At 41.2% G+C, this 19,728-nt stretch overlaps 1 protein-coding gene across 1 annotated transcript in view; it reads left to right on the top strand.

Annotated features, from left to right (window-relative positions):
* The window catches only part of LOC133772012 (N-alpha-acetyltransferase 35, NatC auxiliary subunit), an 85,098-nt gene that overhangs the window by 8,844 nt on the left and 56,526 nt on the right, over positions 1-19,728 (top strand). The window contains exons 3-6 of the mRNA XM_062208518.1: positions 7,775-7,808; positions 12,868-12,982; positions 14,416-14,490; positions 17,791-17,958. Of these exons, the coding sequence (XP_062064502.1) occupies positions 7,775-7,808; positions 12,868-12,982; positions 14,416-14,490; positions 17,791-17,958 (392 nt within the window). The remainder of the gene's footprint in view (positions 1-7,774; positions 7,809-12,867; positions 12,983-14,415; positions 14,491-17,790; positions 17,959-19,728) is intronic.

A 19,728-nucleotide genomic window follows, 5' to 3' on the forward strand; every position in this document is an offset into this window, starting at 1 on the left:
GCCCTGCACCCGCATGGGAGACCAGGAGAAGCACCTGGCTCCTGGCTTCGGATCGGTGCGATGCGGCCGCCATTGGAGGGTGAACCAACGGTAAAGGAAGACCTTTCTCTCTGTCTGTCTCTCTCTCACTGTCCTCTCTGCCTGTCAAAAAAGAAAAAAAAAATAGTTAAGTAGGGAAAGAGATGTGGGGTTTTTACATGTTGCCTCCATACGAGGTCTTCATAGTACAAAACCATGTCCTTCAAATTATCTGATGACTGTGGACTTTTGTTTTACAGCCCTCAGGGTCATCCAGGGGTCAGGAGGGGTGGTTATCTTTGGTAAATGTAGGCTAGGCTCTGGGGAATCCCACTGTGCTGTACTCCATCCACATTGTAGCTCTACCTTTACTTCACTTTTGGAAGCAAGTTGCAAATGAAGTTGGTTTCGATTTTTCCACTGCTGGCTTTAGGTTCTCTCTTTTAGAGATCTGTTAAGAAACTGCTTGTCTTCTTGTTTCTAAGTTTCCCCAATTTCATTGCTGTTATTTGTTGTTTCAACTGTTCTTTGGGGTTTGTGTCTTTTTGTTGTTGTTGTTTTAATTCCTCTCATTTTAATGATACCTTACAAAGGAATTAATGGGAGTTGTGTGTCTTTAACATTGATCACCTTTACCCAAGTATAAACCTTAATTGTTCTGTTAAAATAGTACTGGATTTCAGCCTTGTTATAGGAAAAGGATGTTCGGGCCGGCGCCGCAGCTCACTAGGCTAATCTTCCACCTTGCGGCGCCGGCACACCGGGTTCTAGTCCCGGTCGGGGCACTGATCCTGTCCCGGTTGCCCCTCTTCCAGGCCAGCCCTCTGCTGTGGCCAGGGAGTGCAGTGGAGGATGGCCCAAGTGCTTGGGCCCTGCACCCCATGGGAGACCAGGAGAAGCACCTGGCTCCTGCCATCGGATCAGCACGGTGTGCCCGCGCTACCGCAGTGGCCATTGGAGGGTGAACCAACGGCAAAAGGAAGACCTTTCTCTCTGTCTCTCTCTCACTGTCCACTCTGCCTGTCAAAAAAAAAAAAAAAAAAAGAAAGAAAGAAGAAAAAGGACATTCGTAGGGACAATAGCCGGGAACTTAGCCATCATTTATGATCTTATTTGTAGAAATCTATTCAGAGATCATTAGCACCAGTTTGCAAATGATCTCCTTTATAAGGTGATGAAATGTATTTGCATTGTCACCTATTTGCATGTTTCTCCTCTGTCCTTTTAGGTTACATTTCTTTGGGAAAATGATCATAGGCTTTAAGTGCTTAGCGTTGCTGTATCAAATACCATTCAGGAGTTATGATTCATTATTTCCAAGGTAAAAGAAAGGACGCCTTCAGTAAGATGCCAAGAAATTCTGTAACTCAAACTTTCTCACAGCAGATTTATTCATACCTTATGTGAGAGTAAAGAGGAACAGATTTTTTTAAAAATTGCCTTTTTAGACTCTTTTTTTCCTTGTTAAGATATAGCGGAGTTTTCCAGAGGCTCTGTGATGGGTGACAGTGTGGTTGCTCCGATGGCTGATGATAATGTGAAACGTTATCCTTTTCACTGAATATTTTGAGGACTGCTGCCTGCTTGGTTAAGGCCCAGTTTACTCACTTCTGTAGTGCTGACACCATGATTCTGTATCCTGTTTTTGATCATGCAGTTGGACCTTATTCAGATATAAAGCACATCCTTCTCTTTTCCTTCCCTCCTTAAAATATGGTCTGCTTTTGCTAGCAAGAGATCTAATTACATTGACTTGCTTGTAGATCTGTGGAGTGTTTTTAAGTTTGGTGAAGTTATTTGCTATCCAGATTTACTCTAAACATATGCTAGATTATTATAGCAGTTCTTAAACTTTTTGGTCTCAGAACCTCATTTTTTAGAGTTACTATCTTTTACATATATTTAAAATGTTTACTGTAGTAAACTTTAAAACTGAGGGCCCCGGCGCTGTGGCTTAGTAGGTTAAGCCTCTACCTGCAGCGCCGGCATCCTATGTGGGTGCTAGTTCAAGTCCTCGTTGCTTCCCTTCTAATCCACCTCCCTGCTAATGGCCTGGGAAAGCAGTAGAAGATGGCCCAAGTGCCTGGGTGCCTGCACCCACGTGACCCTGAAGAAGCTCTTGGCTCTTAGTTTCTGATCTGCCTTGCTCTGGTCATAACAGCTGTTTGGGGTATGAACCAGGGGATGGAAGATCTCATCTCTCTCTTTCTCTCCCTCCACCCACCATCAGTAACTCTGCCTCTCAAATAAATAATTTTTAAAAAAGATTTATTTGAGAGGCAGAGAGAGAGGTCTTCCATCCACTGGTTTGCTCCCCATGGCCACAACAGCAGGAGCTGTGCCGATCCGAAGCCAGGAGCTTCTTCCTGGTTTCCCATGTGGGTGCAGGGGCTTCAAGGACTTAGGACATCTGCTGCTGCTTTCCCAGGACATACCAGAAAGCTGGATGGGAAGTGGAGCAGCCAAGACTCGAACTAGCACCCAAATGGGATGCTGGTACTGCAGGCGGTGGCTTTAGCTGGCCCCCAATCAATCAGTCTTAAAATTTGAAACAGAAATTAGAAACTGATTCATTTAAAAGTAATAAAACCCATTGCATGTTAACATAGGTAACATTTTTAAGTGAAAAATAAATTTAACGGGGCCAGCGCCATGGCTCACTTGGTTAATCCTCCGCCTGTGGTGCTGGCATCCCATATGGGCGTGGGGTTCTAGTCCCGGTTGCTCCTCTTCCAGTCCAGCTCTCTGCTGTGGCCCGGGAAGGCAGTGGAGGATGGCCCAAGTGCTAGGGCCCTTGTACCCGCATGGGAGACTGGGAAGAAGCTCCTGGCTTCGGATGGGCGCAGCGCCTGCTGTGGCGGCCATTTGTGGGATAAACCAGCGGAAGGAAGACCTTTCTCTCTTGTCTCTCTCTCACTGTCTAACTCTGTCAAATCAAATACAATTTAAAAAGAAAAGAAAAGAAAAAAATTTACCAAAACAAAAGGAGTTTAGAAGAGTGGAGTTGTTTTGCATTTTTGCAAGTTTTGTTAGTATCTGCCTTAATAGAGGGCAACTGAATTGTCTGTTACTCAGTCTGTTGCCCCGTGGCATTTTGGTTGAAGTACTGGAAGTAATTGGACTTCACCAAATGTGTGGTTGAAAGTGGAGGAATTTTTTCAAATAATTATGAGTATTCTTTGATACTTACACCAAAAACCTGACTGATGGTAGTTTCTTAAAGGTTATTTGCATTGTGGAATCTGAAGTTTTATCAGTGTACTTTCACATTCTGTTACATTAAAATCCATTGGTGTGTCTTGACGCTTGAATGACTTAAATGACTCTTAAATCTGTGCCTGATTTGTAATATGTGTTATTTGGAAAGTATTGGTTCATTGAGTTACGCGGATCTTCCAAATGTTAACACATTTCACTACACGCTATTAAAAAATACACTTGGTGCATAGGTTAGGATGCCAGCTGAACATACTGGAATGCCTGGTTCAAGTCACAGCTCCATGTCCAGTTCCAGTTTCCTGCTAGTCTGCATGGACGGGAGGAAGCCAGGCCTGGCTATTGTAGGCATTTGAGGAATGAGCCGGTGGATAGAGGATCTCTTTCTTTTTGTCTCTCTGTCTTTCAAATAAGTTGAAATTTTAAAACCCACATTGATAACACTACCAATAATTGAGAAGTCTTCTAAATATTTGGAAACAGACTTTCAGACTACATGTTTTTCCTGATTTATGTGTTTGCTTGAAAGCTCACATTTAATTTAGCATTGGCAGCAAACCTGTCAATTATTTTTCTTGAAGTGGCAAACATTTATTTTAGGAAAAAATTCAAGTATCAATAAATATTTTTTTCAAGTAAAAATTGCTGCATGATAATTGGGCTGGTTCTTTTCCTTTAGACAACTATCTGATTTACAGCAGAAGTGTTTATGTGTGCTTCCCATTTGTCAGATAGAATGTTAAACAGATGTGTACCCAAAGGCTGAGGTTTTACTAAGATTAATCAAGGCTGGTGTGTGTTAGGGTGAAGGATGTGTGGCACCTCCATGGTACGAAAACGCGGGACCTGAGAGTGAGTGCCTCCTTAGAGCTTACACTGTAGGTGTCCTGCCCACCCCACCTAGTCCTGACCGTGAAATTATATTTCTGTTGCTTTGTCGGGGACATTTTTTTTCTTTTTAAGTTTGTTTATTTAAAAATCAGAGTTGGAGAGAGAGAGAAATAAATCTTGTCTTTGCTGATTTGCTCCTGAGGTGGCCACATGGCCAAGGCTGTGCCAGGCCAAAGGCAGGAGCTTCTTCTGGGTCTCCCATGTAGGAGGCAGGGGTCCCAACATTTGGGCCTTCCGCTGCTTTTTCCAGGCCATTAGCAGGGAGCTGAATCAGAAACAGAAGTCAGGGCACAAACTGGCTCCCGTATGGGATGCCTGCCTCGCATGTGATGGCTTTCTCCACTGTAGCACAGAGCTGGACACAAGGACATTCTTCTTTTCTAAATGTTGTATTGTATTGAAATACACTTAGCGAAAAGTTAACTATCTTTAAAAAAATATTTTTAAAATTCAGTTATTTGAGAGAGAAAGAGAGTGAGCTTCCATTCGCTGGTTCACTCCCCAAATGCTTGTAGTGGCTGAGATGGGCCTGGCTGAAGCTGGGAACCAGGAACTCAGTCCAGATCTCCCATTGAGTGGCAGCAGCCCAGTTATCTGAAGCAGCACACACTGCTACCTCCCAGCATGAGCATTAGCAGAAGGCTGGAGCTGTGAGTGTCCTAACTGCTAGGCCTTCTTAACCAGTTTTCAATGTACAGTTCAGTCGTGTTTAATGGATTCATAATTTTGTGCAGCACCTCATCTCCATAACTCTTCATCTTGTAAAGCTGAAATTCTGTACGCTTTCTCCCTTTCATCCCTGGCAACTACCTGCTGCAGTCTGTCTCAGATTTTGATTGAGTACACAATATTTGTCTTTGTGACCAACTCTTTTTACAAGGTTCAGCCATGTCGCATGTGTCAGAATTTTCATTCTGGGGTCGGTGCCGTGGCTCACTTGGTTAATCCTCTACCTGTGACGCCGGCATCCCATATGGGTGCCGGGTTCTAGTCCCGGTTGCTCCTCTTCCAGTCCAGCTCTCTGCTGTGGCCTGGGAGGGCAGTGGAGGATGGCCCAAGTGCTTGGGCTCTGCACCCGCATGGGAGACCAGGAGGAAGCACCTGGCTTCAGATTGGCATAGCGCCAACCGTATTGGCCATTTGGGGAGTGAACCAATGGAAGGAAGACCTTTCTCTGTCTCTCTCACTGTCTGTAACTCTACCTGTCAAATAAATTTTTATTTTTTTTATTTTTATTTTATTTATTTATTTATTTTGACAGGCAGAGTGGACAGTGAGAGAGAGAGACAGAGAGAAAGGTCTTCCTTTTGCCGTTGGTTCACCCTCCAATGGCCGCCGCGGTAGGCGCGCTGCGGCCAGCGCACCGCGCTGAACTGATGGCAGGAGCCAGGTGCTTATCCTGGTCTCCCATGGGGTGCAGGGCCCAAGCACTTGGGCCATCCTCCACTGCACTCCCTGGCCACAGCAGAGAGCTGGCCTGGAAGAGGGGCAACCGGGACAGGATCGGTGCCCCGACCGGGACTAGAACCCGGTGTGCCGGCGCCGCAAGGCGGAGGATTAGCCTAGTGAGCCGCGGCGCCGGCCTGTCAAATAAATTTAAAAAATTTTTTTTCCTTTTTTTTTTTAAGATTTTATTTGAAAGGCAGAGTCACAGTGAGAGAGGCAGAGACAAAGAGGTCTTCCATTCGCTGGTTCACTCCCCAAATGGCCACAGTGGGCAGAGCTGGGCCAATATGAAGCCAGGAGCTTCTGGGTCTCCCATGAGGGTGCAGAGGCCCAAGGACTTGGGCCATCTTCCACTGCTTTCCCAGGTCACCAGCAGGGAGCTGGATTGGAAGTGGAGCAGCCTGGGCTCAAACCAGTGCCCATATGTTTGATGCCGGCATCACAGGGGGCGGCTTTACCTGCTGTGCCATGTGTCAGACCTGATTTCCATCCTTTTTAAGACTGATTAATGTATACCATATTTTGCATATCCTTCATCTTTTGATGAGCACTTAGGTTGCTTCTGTATTTTAACCATTGTGAATAACTCTGCTATGAAGATCAGTGTACAAATATCTCTTCAACACCTTGTTTCCAGTTCTGAGTAAATAATTATAAGAGGAATTGTGGATCATAGTAATTGTATGAATATTTTTAATTTTGGTGGGGTGGGGGCATACTGTTTTCCACAATGACTCTACCATTTGACACTTCCAGGAGTATTCAAGAATTCCAGTTCTCCTTATACTTGTAATGCTTGTCATTTTCTGATCTTTTTTCTTTTTTTGTGGTAGCCATCCTACTGTGTGTAAATTGTGGTTTTGATTTGCATTTCTCTAATGAAAAGCATTATCAAGGACATTCCTAGGTGAGAATGAACAGCATTTTTTATCCTTTTTAACTATATGTCCATGGAAGTGAGAAAAATACACTATTAGTGTAGTTTGGGGCCACTATCTTAATTTGTGCTGAAGCTACAGCAGTTTTGCCCTCCCTCTGCTCTTTGTTCCCTCTTCTCTTTTCTTTTTTTTCTTGTAAGATTTATTTTATTTATTTGAAAGAATTAGAGGTAGAGACAGAGAGGTCTTTCATCCACTGATTCACTCCTCAAATGGCCACAATGGCCAGAGCTTGCGCCGATCTGGAGCCAGGAGCCTCCTCTGAGTCTCCCACGCTGGTGCAGGGGTCCAGAGACCTGGGCCATCTTCTGCTTTCCCAGGCCATAGCAGAGAGCTGGATTGGAAGAGCAGCAGCCAGGACTCAATCCAGCAACCATATGGGATGCCGGCACCTCAGGCCATTGTGTTAACCCATTGCACCACAGTGCCAGCCTCCTGTTCTCTCGTCTCAACATTGCTTTTGCGTCATCACTACAAATATCAGTACACTGAAAAAAGACAGTTTTACTGTTATTACAGAAGTAATTTTTGTATCACAAACTCCTGGATTGCTGGACACTCTGAGAATTGTTGGGTTATTTGTGTAATTTCTGTTATGTTTTATTGTCATATTTTGATACAAGTGCCTTATTTCTTTTGATGCCTGGGACCAATAGTTCCTATCTTACCTGCACATTGAGATCACCTGGAACACTTTAAAATCATCACATAGGTCCTAGCCCCTGATTTAATTTGATGGTGTTCCTCAGATGTTGGAGTTTAGCAAGTTCCCCACTTGATTCTGGTATGCCACCAGGGTTGAGGACTGCTGGTTTTATAGGGAAAGAGCATTGTTTTAACTGTTTGAGTGTTTCTTGCATTATTTAAATAAAATAGAATTTTAAAAAATGCTTTTGACACTGTTCCTGAACAAAAAGAGATGAAGTATGATACTAAGTGGTTTTAAAATAACTTGAGACCTAGCAATCAATGCTTTGGAGAAGTTTAATTGGGGCAATATGGTAGTGATTTTAAAATATGGACTTGGTAATTCTGATGGCCCATGATAGGTCAACTTGCTAATTCTTAAGAGATCTGTGTTTTTTTTTTCAAACAACTTCATTTATAGTGTTTAGATATGATGTGAAAATATTATTAGTATGAATAGAAAAACCATTTCTTAGTGAGTTTTAAGTAATGCAAGCACATTTTTTGAGGTGGCAGTGTTTTAAAGTTAAATATAAGTATGGTATTATTGAAAAGATTTTTCTCTTTATTTCTTTTAGAATTAAAGTTGGGAGAACTGCTTCATGATAAGCTGTAAGTATTCGTGTGTCCTTTGAAATAGTGTAGTATAATATTTCACTCTATTTTTTCTCCTGTGGAGTAGTATTCTTTGAAGTCTGAGTGAGTTTATATTTCAAAGCTGTAGTAATAAAACTAATCTCAGTGACTCTTGTAGAGTAGCTGACCCTAGTTGTGATAGGAAGTGATTGTACCTATTGAAACTGACCTGTGGGCCTTTCCTGGATGGTAGATACCCTGAATGTGGAATTTTTTTTTTAAAAGGTATCAGTTGTGTTTATGCTCCTATAGGTAGTCTCAGTTCCCATACTTTTTTGACCAGGCCCAGTTTTCTTTCTTCCTTTATTTATTTATTTATTTTTTTTAAGATTTATTATATTTATTTCAAAGACAGAGCGACAGAGAAAGAGGCAGATCTTCCATCTGCTGGTTCACTCCTCAAATGGCAACAAAGGCTGGAGCTGGCCCAGGCTGAAGCCAGGAGCCAGGAACTCTATCCAGGGCTCCCACGTTGCCACAGGGGACCAAGCACTTGGACCATCTTCCCCTGCTTTCCCAGATGCACTAGCAAGGAACTGGATTAGAAGTAGAGTGGCTAGGACTGGAACCAGTGATCAGATACAGGACGCTGGTGTTGCAGCTTAATACTGTGCCACAACGCCAGCCCTGAGGCTCAGTTTTCAAAGTTAGGAATTTCAGATTTTGAATTCGTTAGTGGACAAGATTCATCACTGTGAGGGTGGAGGGTAAAACCAGAAATTCATTTTTTATCAAACTTCACTACGTGTCAGAGTAATCTGGCAGGCTTTTTAAAGCATGGATTGCTGGGCCTTTCTGACTGCACTCCATGTTGAACGAGTCTGGTGTTGGATCACAGAATCCCAGTTTCCAGTGAGTTCTTAGGTGAGGTCAGTGCTGCTGATCCACTTTGAGAAATGCACTGGATCATCATTTTGCTGATGTAGGCGGTTACAGGAAGGACATACTGAAACCAAACCGCAAAGCTAATGCAGGAGCAAAATGTAGTCTCTTATGATGGAACAAAGTTTGAGAGAGGACAGCTAGAGGAACCTGATCCCTCAGATTTTGGGATCTGAGCTTAGGGAACAGGATTATCAGCAGCCTACCTTGATCGTATATTAAAGTTGTATTTTTCCAAGTCATACTTCCTTTAGCCCATTTTTTCCCCAGGCATGTACAGTCTTCTAATGTACTACATAATTTACCTATTTTTGTTGTTTATTGTCCATGCCCCCTCCCGCACTGGCATGTAAAACTCCATGGGGTAAATTTGTTTTGCTGACTCATAGATCCTAAGTTCCTAGAACACTGACTGTTAATACACTAGGTGCTAATAGCTGACTTAATGCTATTGTAGTGTCTGGCAGTTTTACTGATTAGGCAGATCTAGAATTTTAATTGAGCAATTAAAATTTTTTTTTTTCAATTTTCATAGAAGTAATACATGAATATTTTATTTTTACAAATTTAGGTATCAGAAGAACAAAAAACTTTTCATTACACCATCCTCCACAAAATCCCTGCTTTTTGCCCAGAGATGACAGCTATTTAGAATAATGAATTGTTGGCATGTACTTATAGACCTCTCAGAAACTAAAATTATATATATGAATAACATCTATGAAAATTAGAAATAGGAATATACAATATCTGTGCATTAATTTCCTATTTATAATATCTTTTTTTGGAGATTTATTTATTTGAAAGAGTTACAGAGGAATCTTTCGTCCTCTGGTTCACTCTCTAGATGACTACAATGGCAGGGCTGGGCAAGGCCAAAGCCAGGAGCCAGGAGCTTCTTCCAGGTCTCTCATGTGGATGGTAAGAACCCAAGCACTTGGGCCATCTTCTGCTGCTTTTCCCAGGCCATTAGCAGGGAGCTAGATCAGAAGCAGAGCATCTGTGATGAGAATTGCTGCCCATATGGGATGCTAACATTAGGCAGCAGCTTTATCCTTTACATCACAATGCTGGCCCCATTTACTATATCTTAAAGATCTTTCCATCTTAGTGTGTAATGATTCATTTTCTTATTTTAAAAATTTTTATTTGAGAGGCAGAGACGGGGAGACAGAGAGCTCCTATCTGCTGGTTTATTCCCCAAATGCCCACATTAGCCAGAGATGGGCCAGACTTGGAGCCAGGAAATTAATCCAGGTTTCCTTTGTGGGTGGCAAGAACCCATCTACTTGAGCCATCACCACTGCCTCCCGGGGTCTGCATTAGCGAGAAGCTGGAGTCTGGAGCTTTAGCCAGCTTCGTTATGGGATGTGGGCATTTTAACCTAAATCTTAACTGTTAGGCCAAATGCCTACCCCAATAGTTCATTTTAACTGTTGTGTTTTATGGCTGTAGCATACTTTATTCTGTGGTGTTTGTATTGAAGGACATTTTGATTGCAACATTTTTTAATAGCATAGGGAAGTTGAAGACATTTATAATTTATGCAAGTCTCTGTTAAGCGTTCAAATGATTTTCTAGCATAGAAACCTACAAATCAAATGACTGGTTCAAAGTATTTTAATGGATTCAGCTAAAGTTCCTTCAAAATAATTTGTATCAGTTTGTACTTCTTCAAGTGATTATGGGATATGAAAGTATACTAGGGGGCTGGCACTGTGGCATAGTGGATAAAGCTGCTACCTGCAGAGTTTGCATCCCATATGGGTGCTGGTTCAAGTCTCTGGCTGCTCCACTTCTGATCCAGCTCTCTGCTGTGGCCCAGGAAAGCAGCAGCAGATGGCCCAAGTGCTTGGGTCTCTGTGCCCACTTGAGAGACCCAGAAGAAGCTCCTTGATTTGGATTGGCATATCTCTGGCCATTTCAGCCATCTGGAGAGTAAACCAATGGATGGAAGACCTCTTTCTCTACCTCTACTTCTCTGTAACTCTGCCTTTGAAATAAATAAATCTTAAAAAAGTAAAAAAAAAAAAAAAAAAAAAAAAGTATACTAGGTGTATACTTAAAATTTTCCCTATCTCATGGGTAAAAGAAGGCCTGATGACATCTGAATTTGGGTAGCTTTTCACTTTTTTTAAAAGTTTGTATTTTCTGTGAATTGTCCATTTGTTTCTTAGCTTATTTTTCTTTGCAATGTTTATCTTTTCATATTTATTTGTGTAAGTTGGTTATATATTCTGGATAGTAACTTTTTAATTGACTGCAGTTTATTATGTATGAATTTTTAAAATATTGCTACAGTTGCTGTTATCAGCTTTTTCCTTTATAGTTTTGTAAGTTATTAAAGAGTAATTTTTTGTTTGTTTTACATTTAGAATTTAAATCTGCCTTGGGTTTATTTTTTTGAATATCTGAATCAAAGATTAATTTTTTCCAAATGATTAGCTATTTGAACAGTGTTTATTGATTAATCCACTGTTCTCCACTTAGCTGAAATCCCACTTTTATCATACATAGTTCCCACAGAAATGGGTGTAGACTGTTTATATTATTTTCCATTGGTCTGTGTATTCTGTAATGCCTTTTTTGAAGAAAAATTTCAAAGATTTCTTTGAAAGAGTCAGAGGGAGAGACCGAGATCTTCCATCTGCTGGTTCGCTCCCCAAATGGTTGCACAGCGAAGGCTGTGCCAGGCTGAAGCCAGGAGCCTGGAACTTTATCCAGGTCTTCCACAGAGTAACAGAGGCCATCATTTGCTGCTTTCCCAGGCACATTTGCAAGGAGCTAGATCTGAAGTGGAGCAGCTGGGACTTGAGCCAGTGCCCATATGGGATGCTGGCATTGCAGATGGTGGTTTAATCCACTACACCACAGCGCCAGCCCCTCTAGAATGCTTTTAATAGTAGCTCTATTGTATCTTTTGATATTTGATAGATATCTGGTGGATTATTTATTTTTTTCAAAATTCTTTTCCATTCTTCTGTTTCTTCTCTTGGCTGGCTCTTTAAAGTAATATCAGTTGGGATTTGATTAGCAGTATATCAGATTTATAGAATAATATCATTAAATAATAATATTATCCAAGTATCTTCAATTGAAGTATTAGAAGATTAGATTGCAGGGAAAAGGAGTCTGTCTCCTATAAACTTTTTTGAAGTCTCATTGCTGCTTTTTATCTGAGAGAAATGATTTAGTGTTAATATTTAATAAGATTACTCCAAATATGACTTTCTGAGTTTTAAAGAAAAATGTTTAAGATAGGCATAGTGACATCAGTCATAACTCATTTGATTTATTGTTTGCCCAAAAGTTTCTAGTATACAACATTTGTAGAGGAGCACATAGCATCTTTTAATTCTTTTCTCCTGAACGATGCAAGTGTGTGGGAGAATGATTATGTTAAAAGACAATTAAAATAGAAGTGTTGAAAAGTTGGAGACTAAATGCATAGTGTTCTGTAGTAATAGAAAGTACTTAATGACTTTTATACCATTGGAGAAATCTGGGTAAGCTTACTGGTTTGTAATCAGTTTGTGAGAAGGGAATGGGGAGAGATTGATTAATGGGTACCATCTGTATATTAATGGGTGCCAACTAACTACAGTTAGATGGAATTAAGTTCCTGTGTTGTATCCTTTTTTTAAAGATTTATTTATTTATTTGAAAGAGTTACACAGAGGAAGAAGAAGAGGCAGAGAGAGAGAGAGAGGTCTTCCATTTGCTGGTTCACTCCCCAGTTGGCTGCAACGGCTGAGCTGAGCTGATTCAAAGCAAGGAGCCAGAAGCTTCCGGGTCTCCCATGTGGGTGCAGGGGCCCAAGCACTTGGGCCATCTTCTACTGCTTTCCCAGGCCATAGCAGAGAGCTAGATCAGAAGTGGAGCAGCTGGGATTTGAACCGGTGCCCATGTGATATGCTGGCTTACCTGCTATGCCACAGTATCAGCCCCTTGTTGTATTGCTCAGTAGCGTGATTATAGGTAATGACAGTGTATTGTGTATTTCCTTAAAAAAAAAAAAATTGGAAGAAGGGCTTTTGAATGTTTTTATCGTAAAGAAATATTAAATGTTTGATAAATTCACCTCATAAATGTGTTATCATTTTTATGTATCAGTTTGAAAGAACGACTTGTGAGTTTAATTTTTGATTTGCAGATTTGGTCTTTTTGAAGCTATGTCTGCTATTGAAATGATGGATCCCAAGATGGATGCTGGCATGATTGGAAACCAAGTCAATCGAAAAGTTCTCAATTTTGAACAAGCTATCAAGGTAGTCATTATTCTTTTTGTGTTTTAGTTTTTATCATTTCATATGTTAAAATGTCATGCTTAATAATGAAACGGTATATTAGCTTGAATTGTATTTTCTTAAATCATCTGAAATATATAAACAAATATAAATAAAATAAAAATATAAATAAAATCATTAGTCACCTATCTGTTAAAATCTGGAAGTTAGGTGTTTGAGGTCTTCATCAAAGTCTTGGTCAAATTTTGTTTACTTCTTAAATTAATTGTTGAAAGCATTTGAGCAGCCAAGCATTGTAGCGTGGCCAGTGAAGCCACTGCCTGTGACACAGGCATCCATTATAGGCGCCAGTTCTTGTTACGGCTGCTCTACTTCCCACCCAGCTCCCTGCTAATGGCCTGGGAAAAGCAGCAAAAGATGGCCCAAGATGGGCCCCTGCTACCCACACGAGAGACTTGGAAAGAAGCTCCTGGCTTCAGCCTGGCCCAGTCCCCGCCCTTGTAGCCATCTAGGGACTGAACCAGTGGAAAGATCTGTGTTTCTCTTTGTTCCTCTCTCTGTGTCACCTTTCAAATAAATACATCTTTAAAAAGAAAATGAAAGTACTTGAGTATGTATTCAAATATAAGAATAATTGGCAGTTGCATTTTATGTGTATATATTTTTTAAAGATTTATTTATTTGAAAGGCAGAGTGATAGAGAAAGTATGTGTGCACGCAAGAGAGTGGGAAACAGAATAAAGAACAAGAAATTGATCTTCCTTCTTCTAGTTCATTCCCCAAATGGCTGCAACAGCCAGGGCTGGGCCAGACTGAAGCCAGGAGCCAGCAACTTCATCAGTGGTTCCCACATGGGTGGCAGGGCTGAAGTCCTTGGGCCATCTTCCACTATCCTCCCAGGCTCTCAGCAGGAAACTGGATTGGAAGTGAAGCAGCCAGGATTCAAACCACAACTTAACGCACCTTGTGCCACAATGCCAGCCCCCTTATGTGTTAACATGTCAAGTTGTGGTGGTGAATTTAAAATTCAGTCAATGAGAATTGATTTAGAAATTCATTAGCAGTTACTATAGGGTAATTTTTCTCATGTTAATATGGAAATTTGCTAAGCAAATTAATATTGTAAACAAATTATATAAGTCATATAGTAATGAAGTTAAGGAAAATTTTTAATTTAAAAACTGTATTTGAAAGGCAGAGAGAGATCTTTTCCACCCACTGGTTCATCCCCCAGATGTCCACAACAGCCAGGACTATTTCTACTGTTCTTATTTGCCAATTAAAAATAAAACATATTTTGTTTTTAAGAACAGAATTAATTTGGTATTGTGGTTTTACCAGATCATCGATAATGTTTTCTTAATTTTTACTTTTAATACTTAAGTTAAAATCCTATACTTCAAGAAATTTGTTATTAGTATCTGCTTATATATGTTATTTCTCCTCTTTTTTAGGACGGCACAATTAAAATCAAAGATCTTACCTTGCCTGAATTGATAGGGATAATGGATACCTGTTTTTGCTGCTTGGTAAGGATTAAATGACATTGATTAACTAAAAAACTATGACTTCCGTGAATCTCTGAGTTTGAGTATCTGCATCAGTGTTGAGCAAGAGTACATGTAATGCAAGGCCTCATAAGATGTCCATTCAATTTTGTGGACCAAAGTGTGCTAAGTCTAGTAAACAAACTTCACCTTCTCATCTGCATGATGTGATGTTCTCATTTCTGGGTGAAGGGATATTTCATTTCAACAAAGGTATTATTGTAGCTATTACAGTAAGTCTCCCCTCCCCCCTTCTTTTAAAGATTTATTTATTTATTTGAGAGACAAAGTTACAGAGAGGTCTTGCATCCATTGGTTCACTTCCCAAATGGCTGCAACATCTGGAGCTGAGCCAATCCAAAGCCAGAAACTTCCTCCAGGTCTCCCACATGGGTGCAGGGGCCCAAGCACTTGGGCCATCTTCCACTGCTTGCCCAGGCCATAGCAGAGAGCTGGATAGGAGGTGGAGCAGCCGGGACTCAAACCGGCACCCATATGGAATGCTGGCTCTGCAGGTGGAGGCTTAGCTTACTACACCACAGAGCCAGCCCCAGTATCCCTTTTCTTTAGTTACCCAGGGAAATAAACCTGTAATTGAAAGGCTCCATAAATTACCATGGAATTGAAACAGAAGGAATGTTGCATTGATTTTGGAGAGATATTTATCCTAATCTAGGATAAATTGTTGTAAATTGGCCGTCTTCTATGAATAAAGTTTTATAGTGATCTATACATGCTGCATATGTGTCTTCCCTAGATGGTGGTATTTGCTGTGGAAACATTCTCCTTGGGACTGTTTGGTTACCCACTGTTTTCTGACTACCCTCCCCTCTTTTTTTTTTTTTTTTTTTTTTAATTTTGGACAGGCAGAGTTAGATAGAAAGGTCTTCCTTCTGTTGGTTCACCCCCCAAATGGCCATTGCGGCCGGCACTGCGCCGATCTGAAGCAGGAGCCAGGTGCTTCTCCTGGTCTCCCATGCGGGTGCAGGGCCCAAGCACTTGGGCCATCCTCTACTGCCTTCCCAGGCCACAGCAGAGAGCTGGACTGGAAGAGGAGCAACCAGGACAGAACCGGCGCCCCAACCGGGACTAGAACCTGGAGTGCCAGCGCCGCAGGTGAAGGATTAGCCTAGTGAGCCGTGGTGCCGGCCTACCCTCTTTTTAAAAAAAGATTTGTTTATTTGAAAGCAGCGTGATGAGTAGGGAGGGGGAAGATGGATATTGAGATCATCTGTCTGCCAGTTCACTTCCCGTATGGCTGCCAACAGCCAGGACAGGGCTAGGCTGAAGCCTGGAACTCTGTCTCCCCCATGAGTGGCAGGGCCCAAGAACTTGAGCCATCCTCCACTGCCCTCACAGGCATATTAACAGGAAATTGGATTGGAAGCAGGATGGCTGGGATTTGAACCGGCACTCTGATATGCTATGCCATGCTGGTATTGCAAGCAGTGGGTTAACCTGGTACACCCCAATGCTAACCCCAACCTCTTTCTTTTTAATGAGACATTAAGGTACTGTTTTTAGAAGTATGTAATATTTATTCATTTGTTCATTCAGGAAATACTGATTGCCAGTGTTTTTGAAGTGCTTTTAATGAGTGTTTCATGTCTGTAATTTTATTAGGTCTTGTATCAACTCTCTTTGGTATATGTATTACATTATCTGCCTAAGGTTACATTTCTCGGCAGAGAGAAAATGCCAGGTTCCTAATCCTGTCTCTTCATCCTCTAAAGCTATCTCTTACATCTTAGTTACCTTTTAGAGATTTACAGTTTTAGTGAGATTGGGAAGGGAGATGAGCATTGCTGGGAACAGACATGTAAAGAAACAGCTGTGACTGTAGGTAAATAAGTGGGGACAGAGGTGTGGGGTTAGTTATGTCAGGGAGAGTAGGAAAGGCTGTTGACAGGAAGTGAAGAATGGTAGGCATATGGCAGGAGTGATAAAGGTTTTGTGGTATGTGATAAGGCGTGGAGCTGAGTGTTTGGGTTGGGAAGTCACATAGAACTGCCTGACTGTCGGGGGACTGCAGGACTAGTGAGGGCCGTGGGCCGTGAGGAGGAGGGAAGGGGTGATAAAGAGGGTGTTTGCTAAAGTTGAGGAGCATTCTGTGAGACTTTGAGGACTGCATCTCAGAGTTGAGGCGTTAGGGCAGTTGTTTTTAGTCTGAGGGTCTGTTTTCTGAACACTAGTTACACATATGTGTTAGTTATTACATTTTTATGTATAAACTTAGATTATTTAAACTTTCTTTGCATGTAAAAGAAAAATGCCATCTTTTTCAGCATGTTAGGAAAAAAGATATATGAAAATATATATATCATAATACTAGATACAAAGTGGCTACTCAATTATGGCTATTGTTGATATTCGCAACCTTTACCACATGATGCCAAGCATGTGTTAGCCACTCTGGGGAAATGTTGATTATATTTAAGAAAAAGCCCTCTGGAGGCCAGCGTTGTGGTATAGCAGGTTAAGCCTCTGCCTGTTGTGCCAGCATCCCATATGGGCGCTGGTTCAAGTCCCGGCTGCTCTTCTGATCCAGCTCTCTGCTATGCCCTGGGAAAGCAGTAGAAGATGATCCAAGTCCTTGGGCCCCTGTACTCACATGGGAGACCCAGAAGAAGTTCCTGGCTTTGGCCTGGCCCAGCCCCAGCCATTGAAGCCATTTGGGGAGTGACCCAGCAGATGGGAGACTGTCCTTCCCTCCCTTCCTCTTTCTCCGTCTCCTCTTCTCTCTAGACTGACTTGGTCTCTCTGATAAATTATTTTAAAAAAAATTTTTTTTAAAGAAAAAGCCCCCTGGTTGAAAGAGGAAAACCATAGTGTAATTTCTTGAAAAATATAAGTACTTTTGCTGCTGGTTGGGTTGATGGTGAATAGTTGAATGAGTGACTAAGGACTTGTTTAGTTCTAAAGCTGTAAATTTCCAGTTTATGGATTTTTATTGACTATATTGTAGAATTGATTGCTTTTAGATGCCACATAAAGAGGCACTCTAATTTTATTGTTGTCTGAACATGTTGCAAACTGAATTATATATGAGAATGCCTCTTAGCAGATCATTTAAAGTACATAATTCTTGAAAAACCTTAGACACTGAAAGTGAATTCTAACTTTCTGTCTTTCCTGGCTTTCCCTTTAATCATCTTTCAAGTCTTGTGTGTAACCTTACATGTATTGGTCCGTGGCACTCAAGCCTTTGGCTGTTGGGGCAGTGTGGACTTTCCAGACCCTGTGCATCACCATCAGTATGTGCCCTGTTTTCTGTCTTCGTAGATAACCTGGTTAGAAGGCCATTCCTTGGCACAGACAGTATTTACGTGCCTTTACATTCATAATCCAGACTTTATAGAAGATCCTGCCATGAAAGCTTTTGCCCTGGGAATCTTGAAAATCTGTGATATTGCAAGGGAAAAAGTAAATAAAGCTGCTGTTTTTGAAGAGGTAAGATTTTGTAATATAACAATTTTTGAAGCTCATTGAACTCCTTATTCACTGTGGGGTATTTGAGTGATTTTATGATTTATATTTATAGGAGAAAAATGTGGTAGGTGTTGAAATTGTTCAGTTTCTTTTTAATGCTCTTGTGATCCAGGATAAATAGATTAGGCGCCAACTGTCATCAGTGTCCACTACGCAAAACTTCTCTGAATTCATGTTTGTGAGAATAATACATACCCAATGTGATTGTCCGCAAAGCTTAATAAGATGTTTATGAAATAACCTTCTAGTTTTTAAATATTCACTTGGTTATTTACCTAAATACTTGTATTGATACATGTCATTATGGAAAGTCTTATCCATTTGGGTGGGCTTTTAAAAAGATTAGCTTGAGGCCGGCACCGTGGCTCAACAGGCTAATCCTCCGCCTTGCGGCGCCGGCACACCAGGTTCTAGTCCCAATCAGGGCTCCGGATTCTGTCCCGGTTGCCCCTCTTCCAGGCCAGCTCTCTGCTATGGCCCGGGAGTGCAGTGGAGGATGGCCCAAGTGCTTGGGCCCTGCACCCCATGGGAGACCAGGAGAAGCACCTGGCTCCTGCCTTCGAATCAGCGCGGTGCGCCGGCGGCAGCGGCCATTGGAGCGTGAACCAACGGCAAAAAGGAAGACCTTTCTCTCTGTCTCTCTCTCTTTCTCTCTCTCTCTCTCTCTCTCTCGCTGTCCACTCTGCCTGTCAAAAAAAAAAAAAAAAAGTAGCTTGAGTGAGAAGAGAAATAACAGATTATTTTAAATACTTATCTCAAACTATACGTAAGAGGACATCAAAATCAGTGGGGTGGAGAATGAATTCATTTCAAAATAGTGCTGGAGAAATTTGATTAGTATCCTTTAAAGTTATTTTATCGTCATTTCACATCAAAATAAATTTCAGAAAAATATTTTAAAAATGAAAAGGTTACTAAAGATCAGAACATAGTTCACAGAAAATAAAATGGCCATGAAACCTAAGGTGGTTAAGTTCACTTAGGAGAAATATGAATGAAAATTGAGATACTTTTTCTTTTTTCTATCCATTATTAGCAAAGATTAGAAATTTCTTAGGATATATCAGGCTGATGATGTGGAAAAAAGACTTGGTGTGTGTGTGTGTTTGTGAACAGTTGCTGTTTCCCTGTTTTTAATTTTTTAAGACTTTTTGCTTGAAAATAATTTCACTTTCACAGAGTGGTTACATGAACAGCATGAAGAACATCATATGTTCCTTACACAGATTGAGCTGCTGTTAACATACTGTCCCATTTTTCACTTGCTTGCTGTCTTATAAGTGTGTGTATGTATGTATGTTTTGTTTTGGAGAGTAAGTTACATGTTGTGACCTTCTTTCCCAATTCTTCAGTTTGCATCTTCTAAGCAAAAGGGTTCCCCGTCTACATAACCGCAGTACAAGTTTAAACCTCTGTGAATCTGTAATGCCAACACACTATTCATATTCCACTTTTGTCACCTGACCCCATCTTTGTTAGCCTTTCCCCCATAGAATACAAGATCCAGTATGGAATCACCTGGGACATTTGTATCTTTGTAATATCTTTTAATCTGCCATTAGTTTCTTAGCTTTCCTTTGTCTTTAGTGATGTCGACATTTTTAAGAACACAGCCTTCTACTCCCCCCCTCCTTTTTTAAACAGGACGTGCCTCATTCTTAGGGGCATGTATGTTCTTTCCTGTTGATTAAATTGAGCGTATGCAGCCCTTGCTCTACTATGACTTAAGTG

The sequence above is a fragment of the Lepus europaeus genome, chromosome 12, assembly GCF_033115175.1.
Source record: "Lepus europaeus isolate LE1 chromosome 12, mLepTim1.pri, whole genome shotgun sequence".
Lineage (NCBI taxonomy): Eukaryota > Metazoa > Chordata > Mammalia > Lagomorpha > Leporidae > Lepus > Lepus europaeus.